The following is a 15,275-nucleotide window of genomic DNA, read 5'->3' on the forward strand; positions in this document are numbered from 1 at the left end:
TTAGTAGGATACTGTGTGTGATGTTCTCCTAAAATTTCTGCAGGTATTTCATAGCTTGTCTTTAGCCAAACAAGATTTTCCAGGAAAATGTCCATCCAGTCTTGATTTGAGGGTGTAGGGAGGTGCCAGATGCACTTTTGCCACCACATTGTGACTCAGTGGGTTAATTGCTTTTTCAAAGCCTTACTTTAATTTGGATTTCATTAGCTTGAATGTCACCTTTTGATTAGTAACGTGTTTTATCTCTCACACTAATAATCTCACGTTGCCAGCAAATTGATATGGTATTAATTCCCGAGGTCATGGCGTGGCAGCAGAGATCTGTGGAGCTCAGGATGTTAAAATTAATAAGAAAATAACTAAAAAAGAGGGAGTGGCAGTGGCTCTAGAGGCTAATGGCAGTGTTTGTCGGAATTATTTCCACCTTCTTGTGCAAAAAGCGTGGAATTTGCAGCTAAGGAAGAGGCAGTCCCTGCTGGCATGTTCCTCTCAGTGTGCTCAGTGTTGTGACTCTTCCCAGATGGCCTGGGAAGTGAGGATATGTGTGGGCAAACCAGCTGGTGTTGGAGAGAAGGGATTGCTACTCAACCCAAAACATTCCTTACCCATTCCTTGTGGAGATTGCTCTTATCTCTGAAATACCAGGGATTTGCTAAGGGCGGTCTGCAGGAAGAGGTGGGGATTTATCGAGAAGAGAGATTAGGGAGATGGAATATCCACAGGTTGGCAGGAGCTGCTCTCTGTGCCCTTTCCTGAGGGGTGCCCATGGCACTTCCAAGGCAGCATTCCTGGAGTTTGCTGAGATCTGAACTTGGGATTTTTCCCTGCTTTCATGGCACCACTCCGAGCCACGCTGCCCGCTCAGGATTCACTGCACTGGAGAAAAGGAGCATTGCTCCAGAGCCCTGGGTCACCCTGCCATGCTTTTCCAGCCGGTGGGAATGCCCTGGGCAGGGAGCAGGGACATCCAGGCCTTGTGCAATCCCACTAAGCCACGTTTGCCAGCTGGTCATGGATGAGAGGGCCTGTGCCTTGGGAATTGCGCTATGGGAATGGCATTGCCCTTTCCTCAAAGGAAGGGCTGCATAGTTCTGCCAAGTAAGCTGGAAATGCAGAAGGAATATCTTTGTGGAGAGGGCCTGTCAGAGTTCAATGTCCCATCTGGATATCAGGTCTCTGTATTCCTTTTTTTCTTTTTTAATAAATGCATTCCCAAAGTTTTAAGGAGAGTAGGGAAAAATGTGTTCAAAGAATGTTCCCTGTAATTCCCTGTCACTTGTCTCAGTGGAACTTCCCTAAACTGTCTTCAAGATTCACATTTCCATAGGTTTAAGTAAAAAAAATGTTTAATAATCAAAATAGGGCATTTGTGGAACCTGCAAGCTCTGTGAAACTGATGGAAACTTTGGGAACTCGGTCTTTCCTCCTCAGTGGAAGGAAAACCCCAGATTTTCTGAAGCTTTGCTGTTGACCTGTGGTTCTGGGTCTCTGGAGGTCTGTGCTCCTGGGCTTCTTTGGGGAGATGGCAAGGAAAAGGCAGGTTGCTATTTTGGAGTGTCACAAGTCTGTACGGAAATTTAATCGGCCTCGGGTGACTTCAGGGATGTGCCGAAGATCTGCGACTGCTCTAAGAATAGGGGCTGTTTTATGGACTCTGAGGGTTTAAACAGATTTTAAAACATAACACAGAGCTTAAAACCAGCAAGCATATTTGTATGGTTGGGTTTGACTTGAAGGTGTCCAAACCATCTGTCTATCCCCAACAGTTTGCCTGTTAGTTACAATTTTTATTTCAAATAAAAATTTAGTTTTAAATTAGTATTAATTTTTGTTGTGTTTTCTTTTGTCTTGTTCTTGACACAACCCTCTGCTGCTTTTGGAGGAAAGGGTTTGTTTTACTATTTGCCATATTTTCTTAGAATTTCCAGGTGATATGTTGGTTTATGGAGGGTACAGAGCTTTGACATCTATTCAAAAATCTCTTTCAAGAATGGTTTAATGAATTTGCCATTATTTGGAATAAAGAATTAAGTAATGAAAAAGTCACTGACAGATTTTTGGGTCTGATGACAGATCCTTTCACCAGCAGCTGCAATTAATGCAACTTTTTTAACCCAAGGGGCAAACTGGACTGGCTCTCCTTTGGAATTTTGTTCCACTTAAGAGGACTGACCAAAATATTAATAAATAAATTCTTTGCATTGTGTTCCAGTGATTGTTATTGTGTTTAATGGAGTTGTTGCATCACTGGTGACGAGCCATGGATAACAAGGGTGTGGTCCCTGCTTAAGCTGATTTTAATTTGTGGGAGATTGAATGAGGCCATGGGCTGCCTGCTCCTGGGTGATACTCTCTCCTTTTCACCCAAGGATCTGCCAGAATCTCCCAAAAAATGACATGTTTAAACAATTCCCTTACATCATTTTTGTCATAGACTTCAGTTGGAAAAATAAAAGAGCTTGTAGTCATTGTCTTGACAGACCTGCAGGGTCTCAGTGTGTGACAGGAGAATGATCTAGCATGAAAAAGAGAAGTTGGGATCAAACTTAATCCTATTAACTAGGAAAAAACCCCACTTTTTTGTGATCTGCAGTGTGGGAGAGCTTCACTTGCTCTCACTTGGTGTTTGAATTAGCAGGGCAAGGGTTTGTGTGAAAACAAATCTGATTTATTTCATCTCAATCTCCCAGGGCTTGAGTGGGGAAAGAGCCAAATGTGTGGTGCCGAAAGGCAGAAAAATAAGCCACTTAATATACCAGCTTTTTAGCAGTTTGGAATTTGTTGTGAGCTCTCTCCCTGGCCTTAGATTTTTGTTCTCAGGTACGTCAGGCGCTGTTTTGCAAAGTTTTTGATGTGAAGCCTCCCAGATCTGGTTGCAGTTTGTACCCCCTTTGCTTCGGGTGTGTTGCCCAAGCTCCTGTGTGTAATTCTAAGGGGAAGATTCCCAGCTTAGCTCTTTTCAGCCTCCCAGGCTCCAGGCCAGGAGGACATAAGCCTTTCCATGTAATTCCTGCCTTGCTTACCTTGCTGGGTTGTTCTTAGCTCGCCTTCCCCTGGTGTGTTATTTTAAAGTGTGTGTGGAGATGAAAACAATCCCCTTGTGCCGTTAAATTCATCCTGATCTCTCAGGCAAGCCCTTCCTTCAGGAGAGCTGCTCCCTTTTCTGGAATTGTATTTTATTTTTAAGCTCCTGAGCTGTGAGAAGACATGGTGTACATCCATATTTCCTGGCTTGTTTTCCTCTCTGAAGTGGATTTGTGTGATGCTGTGCTCCCTCTCATTGCTGTGTCACTGCTCTCAGCTCTCTGCCAGGGCTGCCAACTTGCTCTTCCCAGAAGTCAAGCCCATCTCCAGAGTCTTTCATCCCTGCTTCTGGAATTCACGCTGTGCTGGAAGCACCTTTACCTTGGAAACCTGCTAGGAGGGAATCTGGCAGCATCTGGAGATGAATGCTCAGCTACAAGGGAAGTGATGGGAGAGCAGCCTCTTGTTTCTCCTTAAACAGGGCAGCTGGTTGGGCTTCAGGCTGGTGGCTGTGGCACCAAAAATAAATGGGAAATGCATGGGGCTCCCCAACACCAACCCTTCACTGTGCTACAAGATCCTCACAGGGAGGAACACAACTGAGTCACCCTTGTGCTGCTGGTAGAGGTGTTCTCATGGTGTTTGTCCAAGGGAGGAGCTGTTATAACTGATTTTTTGGCAATTTATGGGATCTGAATGCATTGAAAAAGCAGCTGACTTGGTGTGGGTGCTCAGGTGGTGAAACAGCAGGGTGGGATTCCAGATTTGTTTTCGTAGCCTCTTCAAAAATAACCAACAATGTAACTGTTATATATAATACATAATATCTATAACTCTACAACAATATGTCTAACTGTGTAACAATATAACAACACAATGATAAGTTTCAAAACCAGACAGCAAAACAAGGCCTGAGATACCAAAAATAGCCTGGAGTTCATGGAACCTGTCTGGTGCTGGCTGCAGAATCCATTCATTCCATCCACAGGTAATGGGTGTGCAGGAGCAGGGTGTGATTGGAGCGTGGGCTCCGTGCTGCTGTCCTGCCTCCTGGGAGAGGCAGCTCCTGGGAGAGGCTGGGTTCAGTGCTCCAGCTCCTGCAGGATCCAGGGCAGGCCCCACGTGAGCTCTGATGGCTGAATCACCTGTCCTGGCACCTGGGAAGATGCAGCTGCCGAGTAGGAGCTTGCAGCTCCCAAGCTTTTCCCTGGGTTTTGGCACACTGATTCCTTGCTGATCCTGGAAGTACTCGTGGGTCCTGGTGGTTTTCTGCTGGAGCTGGTGGTCTGTGTCCTCAGGACCACGAGGAAGGAGAGCCTTCAATGCCAAACTCTGTTCTGGCAGGGGCAGAAGAGGATTGTGTCTGCTTATGAGGTATTGCCTGTGTGGGATTGCAGGGATGCTGTGGGGAACGTGGGGTTTGCAGTAGAATGGAATTTTTGTTCGCTAGCAGGCTTTCTTGGACTTTCAGAGCACTTTTAGGAGGGTTACTGTGGGGTTGTTTCAAGGGAAATCAGTAGATGGTTTGGAAATTCCAAGGTTTATTGTGCACCATGTAATCTGAATATACAAACCTTGGAATGACTTGGAGATGGGATGTGAGCTGCTGTTACAAAAGAATATATAAAGAAAATGGAAATAGTGCCAAATATGTCACATACAGACACTTCTTTTACAAGTTTTCTCCTTCCTTCAGCTTCCTCTTTATAGGTGGGGTTTTTTATTAGTTTGTGTTAAGGGATGTTATTCTCTGAACCAAAACACTTGGCGTGTCCTTTGGCCTTACTTGAACAGAGTTGCCAGCTGGGGCCAGAGGAGTTTTCCAATGAAAACAGTAAATGGCTCCTCATTAGGAAGGGAATTTTCAACTTGAAGTAAGAAAAGATGCAGACCTTGTAAGAATATTCTCTGTGTGGTGATCAGTGGGTGCAGGGTGTGGGTGTCACCTTGGCTGGGTGTGCTCTGCTCACTCTCCTTCCATAGAATCACAGAATCCTGGAATGGTTTGGGCTGGAAGGGACCTTAAATTTGATCCAGTCCCAAGGGCGGGGACACCTTCCACTGGCCCAGGTTGCTCCAAGCCAAGTCCAACCTGGCCTTGGACACTTCCAGGGATAGGGCAGCCACAGCTTCTCTAGGCAACCTGTGCCAGAAGAATTTCTCCCTGAGTGCTTCACCAAAATCCATATAAACCTCTGGGCTCCCATGGATGAGGATGTTTTACTGCTATGGAACAGCCACCCAGCTTTGCTGTCATGGTTGTTCCCACAGAAATCCCTTGTGCTAAGTGCACTGAAACTGTAGGAATATCCCTGGAAATCTGACATCTTGAGGTGGCATCAACAGCAACTGTTCTCCTGTTCTCCTTTAGAATTTTTTTTTCTTTTTTTTAAAATTTTTAATGACTAGTTTTTCTTGTGTAATTCCCATGTCTGGAGTGAATTCCCTTTGGTTGCTCTCAAGGGCCTGTTCCCTCAGCTGCAATTTTGATTAGCAGGCTGTGAAATAGAGCAGCACTGTCAGGTGTGGACCTGCCAAACCTGGGGAGACACCTGGAGCTGTTTAAATTTGGGTGTTTGCACTGGGTGCTGGTTTTTTCCAAGCTGCTGCTGATCACATGCAGTGCCACTGTAAGTTCTGCTCTCTGTGCTCTGCAGTACAGAAAACCTCAACATTCCTGACTGCTGGCCGTGGTTTTGGCCTCCTGGGGCTGCACTGGCAGGGTGAGATGTGAGTTCTCCTGCTGTGTAATGTCATGTTTCTCTGTTCTGAATTTCAGGAGAGCTCATACCCTGACAGTCCTGTTCATCCTCACGTGTGCACTGGGCTACGTTACCCTGCTGGAAGAGACTCCCCAGGACACAGCCTACAACACAAAGAGGTGAATATCTCAGGAATATCTGAATATTCCCAGGTGTGTTCTGGAAAAGGGACCTCCAGTGACCCCTGTGCTCCCTTGTGGAAGTGCCTGTTCCCTTAGGAAGTTACAAAACCAGTCATAAGTCTGTAAGCTCCTCTGATGCTGATCATTGAATTCAATTTCTAATCAGTTTAGTGTCACTTTCAGGCCTGTGGCTGCTCTGTGGTGTGATTTAAAGCAAAACACAAAAAGCTTGCTAAAGCCTTCTGGCTGGGTTTCTTTGGCAAGGGTTCTGTTGCTGTTTCTTAAAATAGCCTTTTCTTAAAAATAACCTTTCCTTAAAATAACCATAATTTGAAAATGCTGGGGGCTGTGACTAAATTTTTCTGGCTCAAGTGCTCTTTGTAAAATTCTCTTCAAGATTTCAATACAAATCTTTGTTTGTTGTTGAAAATTGCTGTGAGAATGTGTAGCCCGCAGGGAAGCTCTGGGGAAATAAGAATGAATCTTACATGTGTGGTCAATTCCTACTGTAATTTAAACTGATCCAATGTGGTTGAATTTCTCCCCTTTTAAAATACAACTGGGAAGAAAAAGGAGGTAGGAAAGTGGTGTTTTAAAAAGCTAAATATGTTTTAAAGATATGGTGCAAAGCATCATTGCTGGAAGCAAGAAAATAGTTTTCTACCAGTCTGGTTTCTTAAATATAATGAAAATTTTCCCCTTGCTATTGAAAGGTTTTTTTCCCTTCTTTTTGTACATTTCTGAAGTGACTCAGGATATAGCATCCATTGTCCTGGAGATGCAGGATTTGTGGTATTTCCTGAGATAATCTTGGCTGTTGTTCTGGCGGTTACACAATGCCTGGGGGTAATGGAACTCCCACTGTGCCCCACTGAGAGCTGAGATTTCACACGTGGGGGTGACATGGGACAAGCTGGAAGGTGTCTGGAGCTGGGAAAGGTTCTGGAAGGTTGCTGTGTGAACAAATGCCATTTTGTTCCCAGGCATAATGAGGGAGGCCAGGCTGGAGGGGTGGTGTGGCCTGGAATGGCCACTCAGAATGGGGAAGGGGAAGAGCTGAAAGAGAAGTGATGATGCATCCTTAGGGAGTAATACAGAGCTAAGGTGACTCAGTGGAATATCTTATTATTGAGCTTAGAGCCTCGGCTGCCTTAATCAAAACAAACCCAGGGAAGATTAGTCAGCAGGTGGATCTTTCCCTCAGGAAACACGAGTTGTTGTGTGCTTATCCAATGCCCAGTTGTTAAAATCAATTTACAGCATCATGCCGAGAAAGGGGCAGCAAATGGGCTTTGCTCACTGCTGCAGCTCTGCAAGGTCTTGGCACAAAAATCCTTGAAAAGGAGCATCCTGAGGCTTGGACATGATCTTCCAAATATTCCATGTTTCACGTATCTCTGGACAAAATGGGGTATTTCAGAGCAGGGTGAGATGGGCACAGTGTGCATCAGTGTATCCATAGCCCAAATTATCCCAGATTTTTTTGCATCCATAATTGAAAATCCCTTGTCCTGCCCCCAGAGCTTTGTCAGTCCTGGTGTGGAGCTGTGTTGTGCTGCAGTTCCAAGCCCCAGCCAGCACGAGGCTGTCCCTGTGTGCCGGTGTTCCTTGGGAACACTTGGTGCCTAATGACCAGGGGGGGTTTGTCACCAGGGAGCAGAGTCTGGAGCTGTCACAGGCTTTTATTTCCACCTCCTGCACACTGACAGTGGAGCAGTGTCTGAAATGCACACTCCCAAAGGCTCCAGCCTCTTTTGTTTCCATGCCCTGCCTGAGGTGTCCTTGTGAGCTGCACTAGGTGCTCAGAGCAGTAAACTGGGGGGTGAACTTCCCAAATTTGCTGCCTCTGTGTTTCCCAGACTGGAGCTGTGGGATGGTCCCACCTTGTCCCCTATAAAATCAGGATTTTGTCACCCTGTAAAATGCTCCATGCAGTCACTGGCAGGAGCAGGGTGAGAGGTGGATTTGTGGAATCACTCAGGAGAAGTGATGGACAGACCCGAGTGAGAGCAGGAACCTCTGAGCTCCCGGGGTGTGGTGTCCGTGGCTGATGTTGGTGTTTGCATCTGTCACAGGACTTCTGTCCTGAAACAATTAAAGGAGGATTGTTTGGGTTTGTTTTTTTTAAAGATAAGGTTACAGGAGCTTTTTATATGTAAATATAGTAAGAGTTCATTGGGATCACTCATGTGGTCAGACTGCCCCCGGTGTGAGAACAGTGGAACTTTGTTAGGCAAGGAGAGGTTGTGCTGTGAACCTGTCTGATTGTGAGAGCTTTATTCCCACTGTTCTTCCAGCCATGGGATAGCTCATCCTGACTGACAGCTGTGACATTCTCCTCTGTTCAGCCTGGACTCAGCTCCAGCTCTGAGTGTAGCCAGATAAACACTGAGCACCTCCTCTGCATACCACAGAAGAAATTCGCAGCTCCCAAATATTTGGAATGCTGAGCAGAGTGTTTTGGGGGGGAAAAAAGTGTTTTGTTTTTTTTTTTTTCTCCATAAAAAACACATTCAGGTTTAAAACCACCGGTGTGCTTCAGGGTTGTGAATTTCCAGCTGGGAATGTCTCTCCTGAGATGATTTTTTTACACAGCTCCTGGCAATCCCTGCTTTCCATGGGGACAGATCCAAGGATGTGTAGGTCAGGGAAATGGAGGCAGCAGGAGGCCAGAGCTCTCTTCCAGGGCTTGTGGTGCCCCGAGGGGGTTGTACCAGCTGTGCCAGCATGGATCCAGCCCGGGAGGGAACAGGGAGTGGGAGCTGCCTCCTTGAATCCCAGGACAAAGGGCCATGCACAGCTCCTCATTGTCCTGTGTGTCTGAATCGACTCTCAGCACAAACAAGAGTTTGTTTGTGCTCATGGAGCTGCTGCCAGCCTCTCCCTTTTTTTTTTTTTTTAATTTTGTTAAGTGCTAAAATGATTTTTTGTGGGCACATTTTGCTGTCTTGTGCCTTTCCTGATTTGCTGCTCAGGAAAATCCATTGGCTGTGTCCAGCCAGGTGAGGAGAGGAGAGCCCCTGTCAGGTGCTGGAGCCTTCCTGCCTCAGGCCAGGCTGCTGCTGAGGCATTGGAAGGTAAATTAATGAGGATAAGAGGGGAAAAAAAAAGTTGAGCTGGTGTGGTTATTTATGCAAATTTGTGATTTGCTTCCAAACTTCCTGTGGTGAACTTGAAGTAAGTGAATGTATCTGGATCCCCAGCATATTTCAGCACAGCAGCTCTTGGGCCAAGAGTGGGGTTTAGAGGAAGGAGCACAGCTGAGCTCCTCTGGTGATTTGGATGCAGGATTTGAATTCCAGCTTTGGAATTGAAAATTGGAATTCCAGCTTTGGAATTGGAATTCCAGCTTTGGAATTGGAACTCTCCCAAGGCCAGAGCAGCGGTCTGGACCCCTCAGTTCATGGCTGAGCTTGTCACACCACACAGGACTGGAGCTTCCAGATGCAGCCAGGGCCTCAAAATGCAGAATATTCTCATTATTGGAGGTCAGCTGAAAGGGTTTTTGCCCTTCAGATCTTTGGAAATCCCCATGGAACTGTCTATTCACAGATCCATTCAGTCACCTAATTCTGGTGTGCTTCCCAGTGTTTAAAGCAAGCAAAATTACTGAGTTACATCTGCTAACTAAACCCCATTTTTATTTTCAGGAAGCACAAACATTTATACTCAGAGGTGAATGTTATAAAATAGTTTCTGTAAATCCTCTAGTCTTCTATTTTGAAAGGTTTTTTGACATGTTTAAAGCACAAACAGTCTCCTGTTGCTTCTGGTTTGTAACAATTTCTCTCTGGCAGCAAAATTACTGGGTATTTTGTGTGATTTCTACAGACTGAGCCATTTTATTTGCAGTCAGGGGTTGCATCATTTTCTGCAAATGTGGAATGAGCTCTTTGCCAGTTGTCCATCCTTTCAGCCAGCTCTTAAGCAGGTGAAATGAGACAGCAAGCAGGATCCAGTGGGAGTTTAGGTGCAGTAAAAAGAGCACTTTTGGATTGCTTTATGCCATTTAATCCATTAAAACTAAAGGAACATGCCCAGGGTCATAGGTCTTTGGGCTTCTGGTCTGATAATTTATTTTTATTTAAAATCTCTGTTATGTTCCTTAGGCTCTGTGTTATGGTTCCAGCTCTTGAAATAGCAGCAGTGCTGGTGTGGTCTGGAAAGCTCCTGCTTGTCTTTAATTGGTTAGGAAGCTGTTTTGGAGTGGTGACAAGTCTGACAGCTCCTTTTTAAATTCCATAGAAATGTGGTGGAGCAGTGAGAGCTGTGTCACTGCTAAATCCTGTGTCTTTGTGAGCCACTGGGAATAAAAGCTGCTCCCAGACACAGGGAAGTGTTTGACTTGCTGTGATCCTCAGCCTTTTTTTGGCTGGTTTTTTTTTTCTGGATGGTGCCTGGATCTATTTAAGAGGGACACATTCAGCAGTTAAAGAACAAGGGCCAGACATTTCTTTCATCAGAGAACATAATTTGCAGTCTCAGGAGGAGGATGAGGCAATAACCCAGAGTGTTCTGTTTTTTCTTGCAGAGGAATCGTCGCCAGTATTTTGGTTTTCTTGTGTTTTGGGGTGACACAAGCTAAAGATGGACCATTCTCAAGACCTCACCCAGGTAATTCACCTTGCTGGGCTCACTCAAATCCTCCTGAGCAGCTGCCTGCTCTGTGAGGGAGGTAAATGTTTGTGTTGCCTGGAGAGCAGGTAAGTTGTAATTTCAGTAATCACAGGTTCCTCAGCACTGCACACTGATCATGGAGGTTCCTCCATAACCACCCTGCTGGGCTTCCATGGAGCCTGCAGATCTGTGTGGATCTCCCTGCTTTGGCTTCCTGTTGTAGCTAAAAAGCTCTCTTGAGAACTGCCAGGTTCTTAAACCTGAAATTCCCCTGTTTATCCTCATTTTTTTTCTCCTCTCTGTGCTGGGACTGCACTTGTGACCTTGCATCTGATGCAGGAGCACTTCCTGAGCTCCATGTCCATTTTCCATGGGAGATTAGAGGCCCTTGATTATGATTTTAAAGATTTCTTGTTAGACTGGAAGTCTTGAAAGCACAACACAAACCTCTTCCAGGTAATGGAATAGCAGGTGAAACATGAAAATATTTAAATGGCTTTGATCTCTTGCCTATTTTTAGATGTGAATCGTTGAAAGAGGAAGAATTAAGGGAATTCATATAGGCTTAAATAATATTCCTGAAAGCACTGGGCTCTCCTACTGCCAAATAAAGCTGGGTTTTGTGCCAGAAATTTAACCCAGCAGCCACCCCACAACCCTCAGCCAAAGCAGGTGTGGTTCCAGAGCAGTGCCCTCAGCACACCTCTGCAGACCTGGGGCTTTATTAAATTTGCCTTTCTTATTAAATAGCAGGTTTTAGTCTTTCCTTCTGTTCCAGTTAATTGTGGTTCCTTCTGTAAAGTCAGGTGCTCCTTTTGAGGACACCAGTGACACTTGGGTGCACCCAGGTTTTGAGGGTTTGTCTGGGCTGGTTTTATTCCCTAGAGCAAAGCAGGGAAGTTTGGCTTTTAGTCTTGCCCCAAATATAACATTTCCCCATAACATTCTGGCTTTGTTTTGAGCTTTCTGCTTTCAAATGTCCTCTCCAGAGCTGCAGGGTTATTTTGGGGATTTCTGTGATAATGTGATGCTTCCCAAATTCCTGATTCCAGAGCGTGGAGCTGTGTTAAGAGCTCCTCTGTCACTCCAGTCCCTTGGGATCATCTTCTCTGCTGTCCCTGCCTTCCCTGCTGCTCCTGCTCTGTGTCATTAACCTACTTTTCATTAAGGCCATTAAGGAAACTGATCCCAGCCACTACCTTAGTGGCACCTGTCCAGACTGGTGGCTTTATTTCTTTTTTTGGTTGCCTTCTCAGCATTCCCAGCTTTAGCCAGGGGCTCATCCAGCTTTGCCATTTCCCTGTTGATTCCACACAGGCCCCTGTTTTCTGCAGTTTAATAATTTGCTGCATAGACAGACACCAGTTGCCTCCCTGTAATTCAGAAATGTAGGAGTGTCATGGAAATAAGTAGGCATGACTCTTCAGACAAGGCTTTACCAACTTGCCCTGCTTTTATCCCATTTTCCACTGGCTGTGGTTCTATCCAAACCTTCACTGCTTTAGCCCCAGGGGAGCAGTACAGTGCAAGGGACAGGTGTTAAACTCTGCTTGAGGATCCATTTGTTTATTGGTGGGTGAACAGCCAAATTTGGGGAGCATTTCGTGGTAGAACTAATCCTGGATAGAGCCAGCATCAGTAGCCTGTCTCCTTAGGATTTGCAGATAAGAGATATTCTTCCTTCTCCCTGCCAGCTCCTCTTCTGGAGCTGCTGCTGTAGGAGCCCAGGGATGCTTTATTGCCTGCCAAGATAACACATCCATGCTGTCATTCCAAAGAAATTTTCCATGACACTTATTAATGCCCTGAGAAGCAGCTTTTAATATTCCCAACCTCTGCCAGGAGTTATTTTGACTTAATACAGGCTGTGTGACAGGATGAGCTGGTCAGGGAGTCAGTTGTGAGGGTCTGGAGTAACCTGTGGGATTGAGGGCTGGGACAGTGGGAATGTGCAAGCAGGGACCAGGCAAGGGCAGCACTGGTGGCACTGGAAGGAGCAGCTCCAGGGCAAGTGTTTTCCTTGGGCAAACAACTTAAATTTTTGTATTTTTTACTCATTTAGCCCCTCAGGCAAAGTGGGCCAGGCTCTGAGCAGAAATAGGGAAAGGCTGGTTGGATTCAGCTTGCTGGGATGTTCATGCCCTGTTCCCAAATCCCTGCAAGGCAGCAGTTTAATGTTTGATCCCAGGAATCACTGGGTTATCAGGTGTGTCAATGATTAGTGGAGACCTCCTCACTCAGGAGGAAAGTCCTGATTGGAGGGAGGCAAAATGGGAAGTGAATTAAAGGAAAACAAGCATTGGAGACATGCCAGAAATAACCTTACAGCTAAAGCTGAGCCTGAGCCAGCAGGAGAGAGAACAGTGTTTGTACAGCCTTGGAAACATTTGGGGTGCAGGTACTGGGTGTGTTCAGAACCTCTGGGGGACCCCTGTGAGCTGGGGAGAAACCACAGCCCTAAATCAGAGCCAGATCTCCATTTTTAATTTTCTTTTTTTGCTGAGCCTGCTCAGCAGCTGCCACAGCTCTGTGTACAGAGGGGAATAAAAGCTCAGACAAGGATTTAGATTTCTCTGCTTTCTGTGCCTACATCACTTTCAGGACCAATCTGTCACTTTGCTGTCTGTGAGCAGTGTAAAATCTCTGGTGCAAGGTTTATGGGTTAGAAAAAAAGGCATTTTTTGGTATCTGGCAGTGACATTTAAAGGTGGGAGAAGTGTGGTGGTGAAAAGCTAATTTTCCCTGCTGGCTTGAATGTGGTGACAGTTTGGGAAGAGGCTCCTCTCTTCCAAATAATCCTGTGACCAATGGAGGATTTTTTTTGCTGTTTGTTTCTTCCTAAGATGCATTTTGGAAAGACAAGTGAGTGAAAGCTGTCACAGAGCTCTGAACTGCTGTTCTGCAGGCCACACCTGCCTTTTTTATTTTCCTTTTTTCTTTTTTATTTCCCAGAAGTGTAAAATAGGTGATTTTGATGACATTAATTTAGCAGGATTGCTGCAAGAAGGTTTCACCTTCCATATTGTGATCTCTTTTAATGATGGTGTCAGAGGCTGCTTTTAAAAATGTGTGGAGTTTGTTGGTATTTTTGGTTTCATTTTTTAATTTTTGTTTCTTTCTTGTTTTGTTTTTGTTTTTTATTTTTATTTTTTTAAATAATTTATTTCCTACTTGAGGCTGAGCTGGATAAAGACACATTTTGGGAGAAAACATCTCCTGAGGAGCTCCATGGGGAGTTGATTTGGGGTTCTGAGCTGATAACTCTGTTTGTAAGCCTCTGTTTGTTTCATTCCTGTGTAATTTATGCCTGGCCCTGCTTTGAACATCAAAGTGCCTACATTGCCTTGGAATTAACAGAGAGAAATTCCCAAGGCAGGCCTGAGGGTCTTGGTTTCCTGGCAAACCCTGCTGGGATTCCTCTGCATCTCCCCCGTGGACCTGAGGAAGGGGAGCTCCATTCCAGGAAACACATGAAGGCAGCTCTCATCCTGAGAGTGCTGTGTGGCATTTTTGGAATTTCAGTGTGCACCCAGAATGTTGTGAGTTTTCCTGAATTCCCTTGTGTGGAATTTTTGGATCTGGGTAGGGAGAACTGCTGGAGCTGTGTGTGTGCCCGCCCTGGCTCTGCAGGAGCAGGGCAGGAGACAGAAATATTGAGGGAGTCCAGAGCCCAGAGGTGTCTGGATGGATCAGGGGCATGGATGAGCCCATGGGGCACAAAACCCCCATCCAGGATGGGCTGTGACCCCAGGGCTGAGCCTGGCAGGAGAGCTGGGAGTGTGCAGACACTGGAATTTGGGCACCCTTTGGGTTCAGGCGTCGCTGGGTGTGTGCACATCTGTAATCACACATCTGGGGAGGGCTCCCAGCAGCAGCTGAGCTTTGCACGGCATTTCTTATGGACAGGCCTTGCTGAACCTTTGGTCTGCTTGTTTTTGATGTCATTGCAAGTAAAAGTGGAGTTATCTTTGGGGTTTTGAAATGCTTTCTGCCCCTGGAGACACAACCGTGTCCCCAGGCCGGAGCTGGGCTGCTGAACACGACTCCAGCCTGCCTGGGATGTGTCTGGTGCAGCCCAGGTCACCTGAGACCAGGGAGAAAGCTCAGGAAGGATCAGGTTCTCCTCCAAGGACTGCTGGCAAGCACTGCAGGTGGCACATTGCTTTCCTTCCCCTTCCTAACTGCTGAGTTTGTTGGGTTGGAGTGTTCTGGACCTGGATCCCTTCTCCCAGATCCAGGCCAGTGCCTGAGCAGTTCCAGCAAACTTACCCAGCAGCCTGTGTGGGAGTTGGAGCTCCTTTCTGCTTGTATCCCTGAGGGAGGATGGGGAGCACTGTGCTTGGGAGCTGGGAGTTGTAATTCCATGGTGGGAGCCTCTCTTGAGATGGAATTGGTTTCCTGAGAAGCTGTGGCTGCCCCATCCCTGGAAGTGTTCCAGGCCAGATTGGGTGTGGAGCAGCCTGGGCCAGTGGAACGTGTCCCTGCCCATGGCAGGGGTGGAATGAGATGGGCTTTCAGTCCCTCCCAACACAAAGCATTCCAGGACTGAAATTAGTGAATAATTAACTTATGGCTTGCTCCAAAGCTGCTGCTGACATCCCCTGTGTCTCTCTGCAGCTTACTGGAGGTTTTGGCTGTGTGTCAGCGTGGTCTATGAGCTCTTCCTCATCTTCATCCTCTTCCAGGTAAGTGGCTGACACCTCCAGCTCCTAAATGCCACTTCCATGTGGGAATCAATTCCTTTGTGGTG

At 46.2% G+C, this 15,275-nt stretch overlaps 1 protein-coding gene across 1 annotated transcript in view; it reads left to right on the forward strand.

Annotated features, from left to right (window-relative positions):
* Nucleotides 1-15,275, forward strand: part of PTDSS2 (phosphatidylserine synthase 2) — a 34,028-nt gene that overhangs the window by 6,388 nt on the left and 12,365 nt on the right. The window contains exons 2-4 of the mRNA XM_031061510.1: nt 5,804-5,905; nt 10,440-10,522; nt 15,143-15,210. Of these exons, the coding sequence (XP_030917370.1) occupies nt 5,804-5,905; nt 10,440-10,522; nt 15,143-15,210 (253 nt within the window). The remainder of the gene's footprint in view (nt 1-5,803; nt 5,906-10,439; nt 10,523-15,142; nt 15,211-15,275) is intronic.

This window comes from Geospiza fortis, unplaced genomic scaffold, assembly GCF_000277835.1.
Source record: "Geospiza fortis unplaced genomic scaffold, GeoFor_1.0 scaffold450, whole genome shotgun sequence".
NCBI lineage: Eukaryota > Metazoa > Chordata > Aves > Passeriformes > Thraupidae > Geospiza > Geospiza fortis.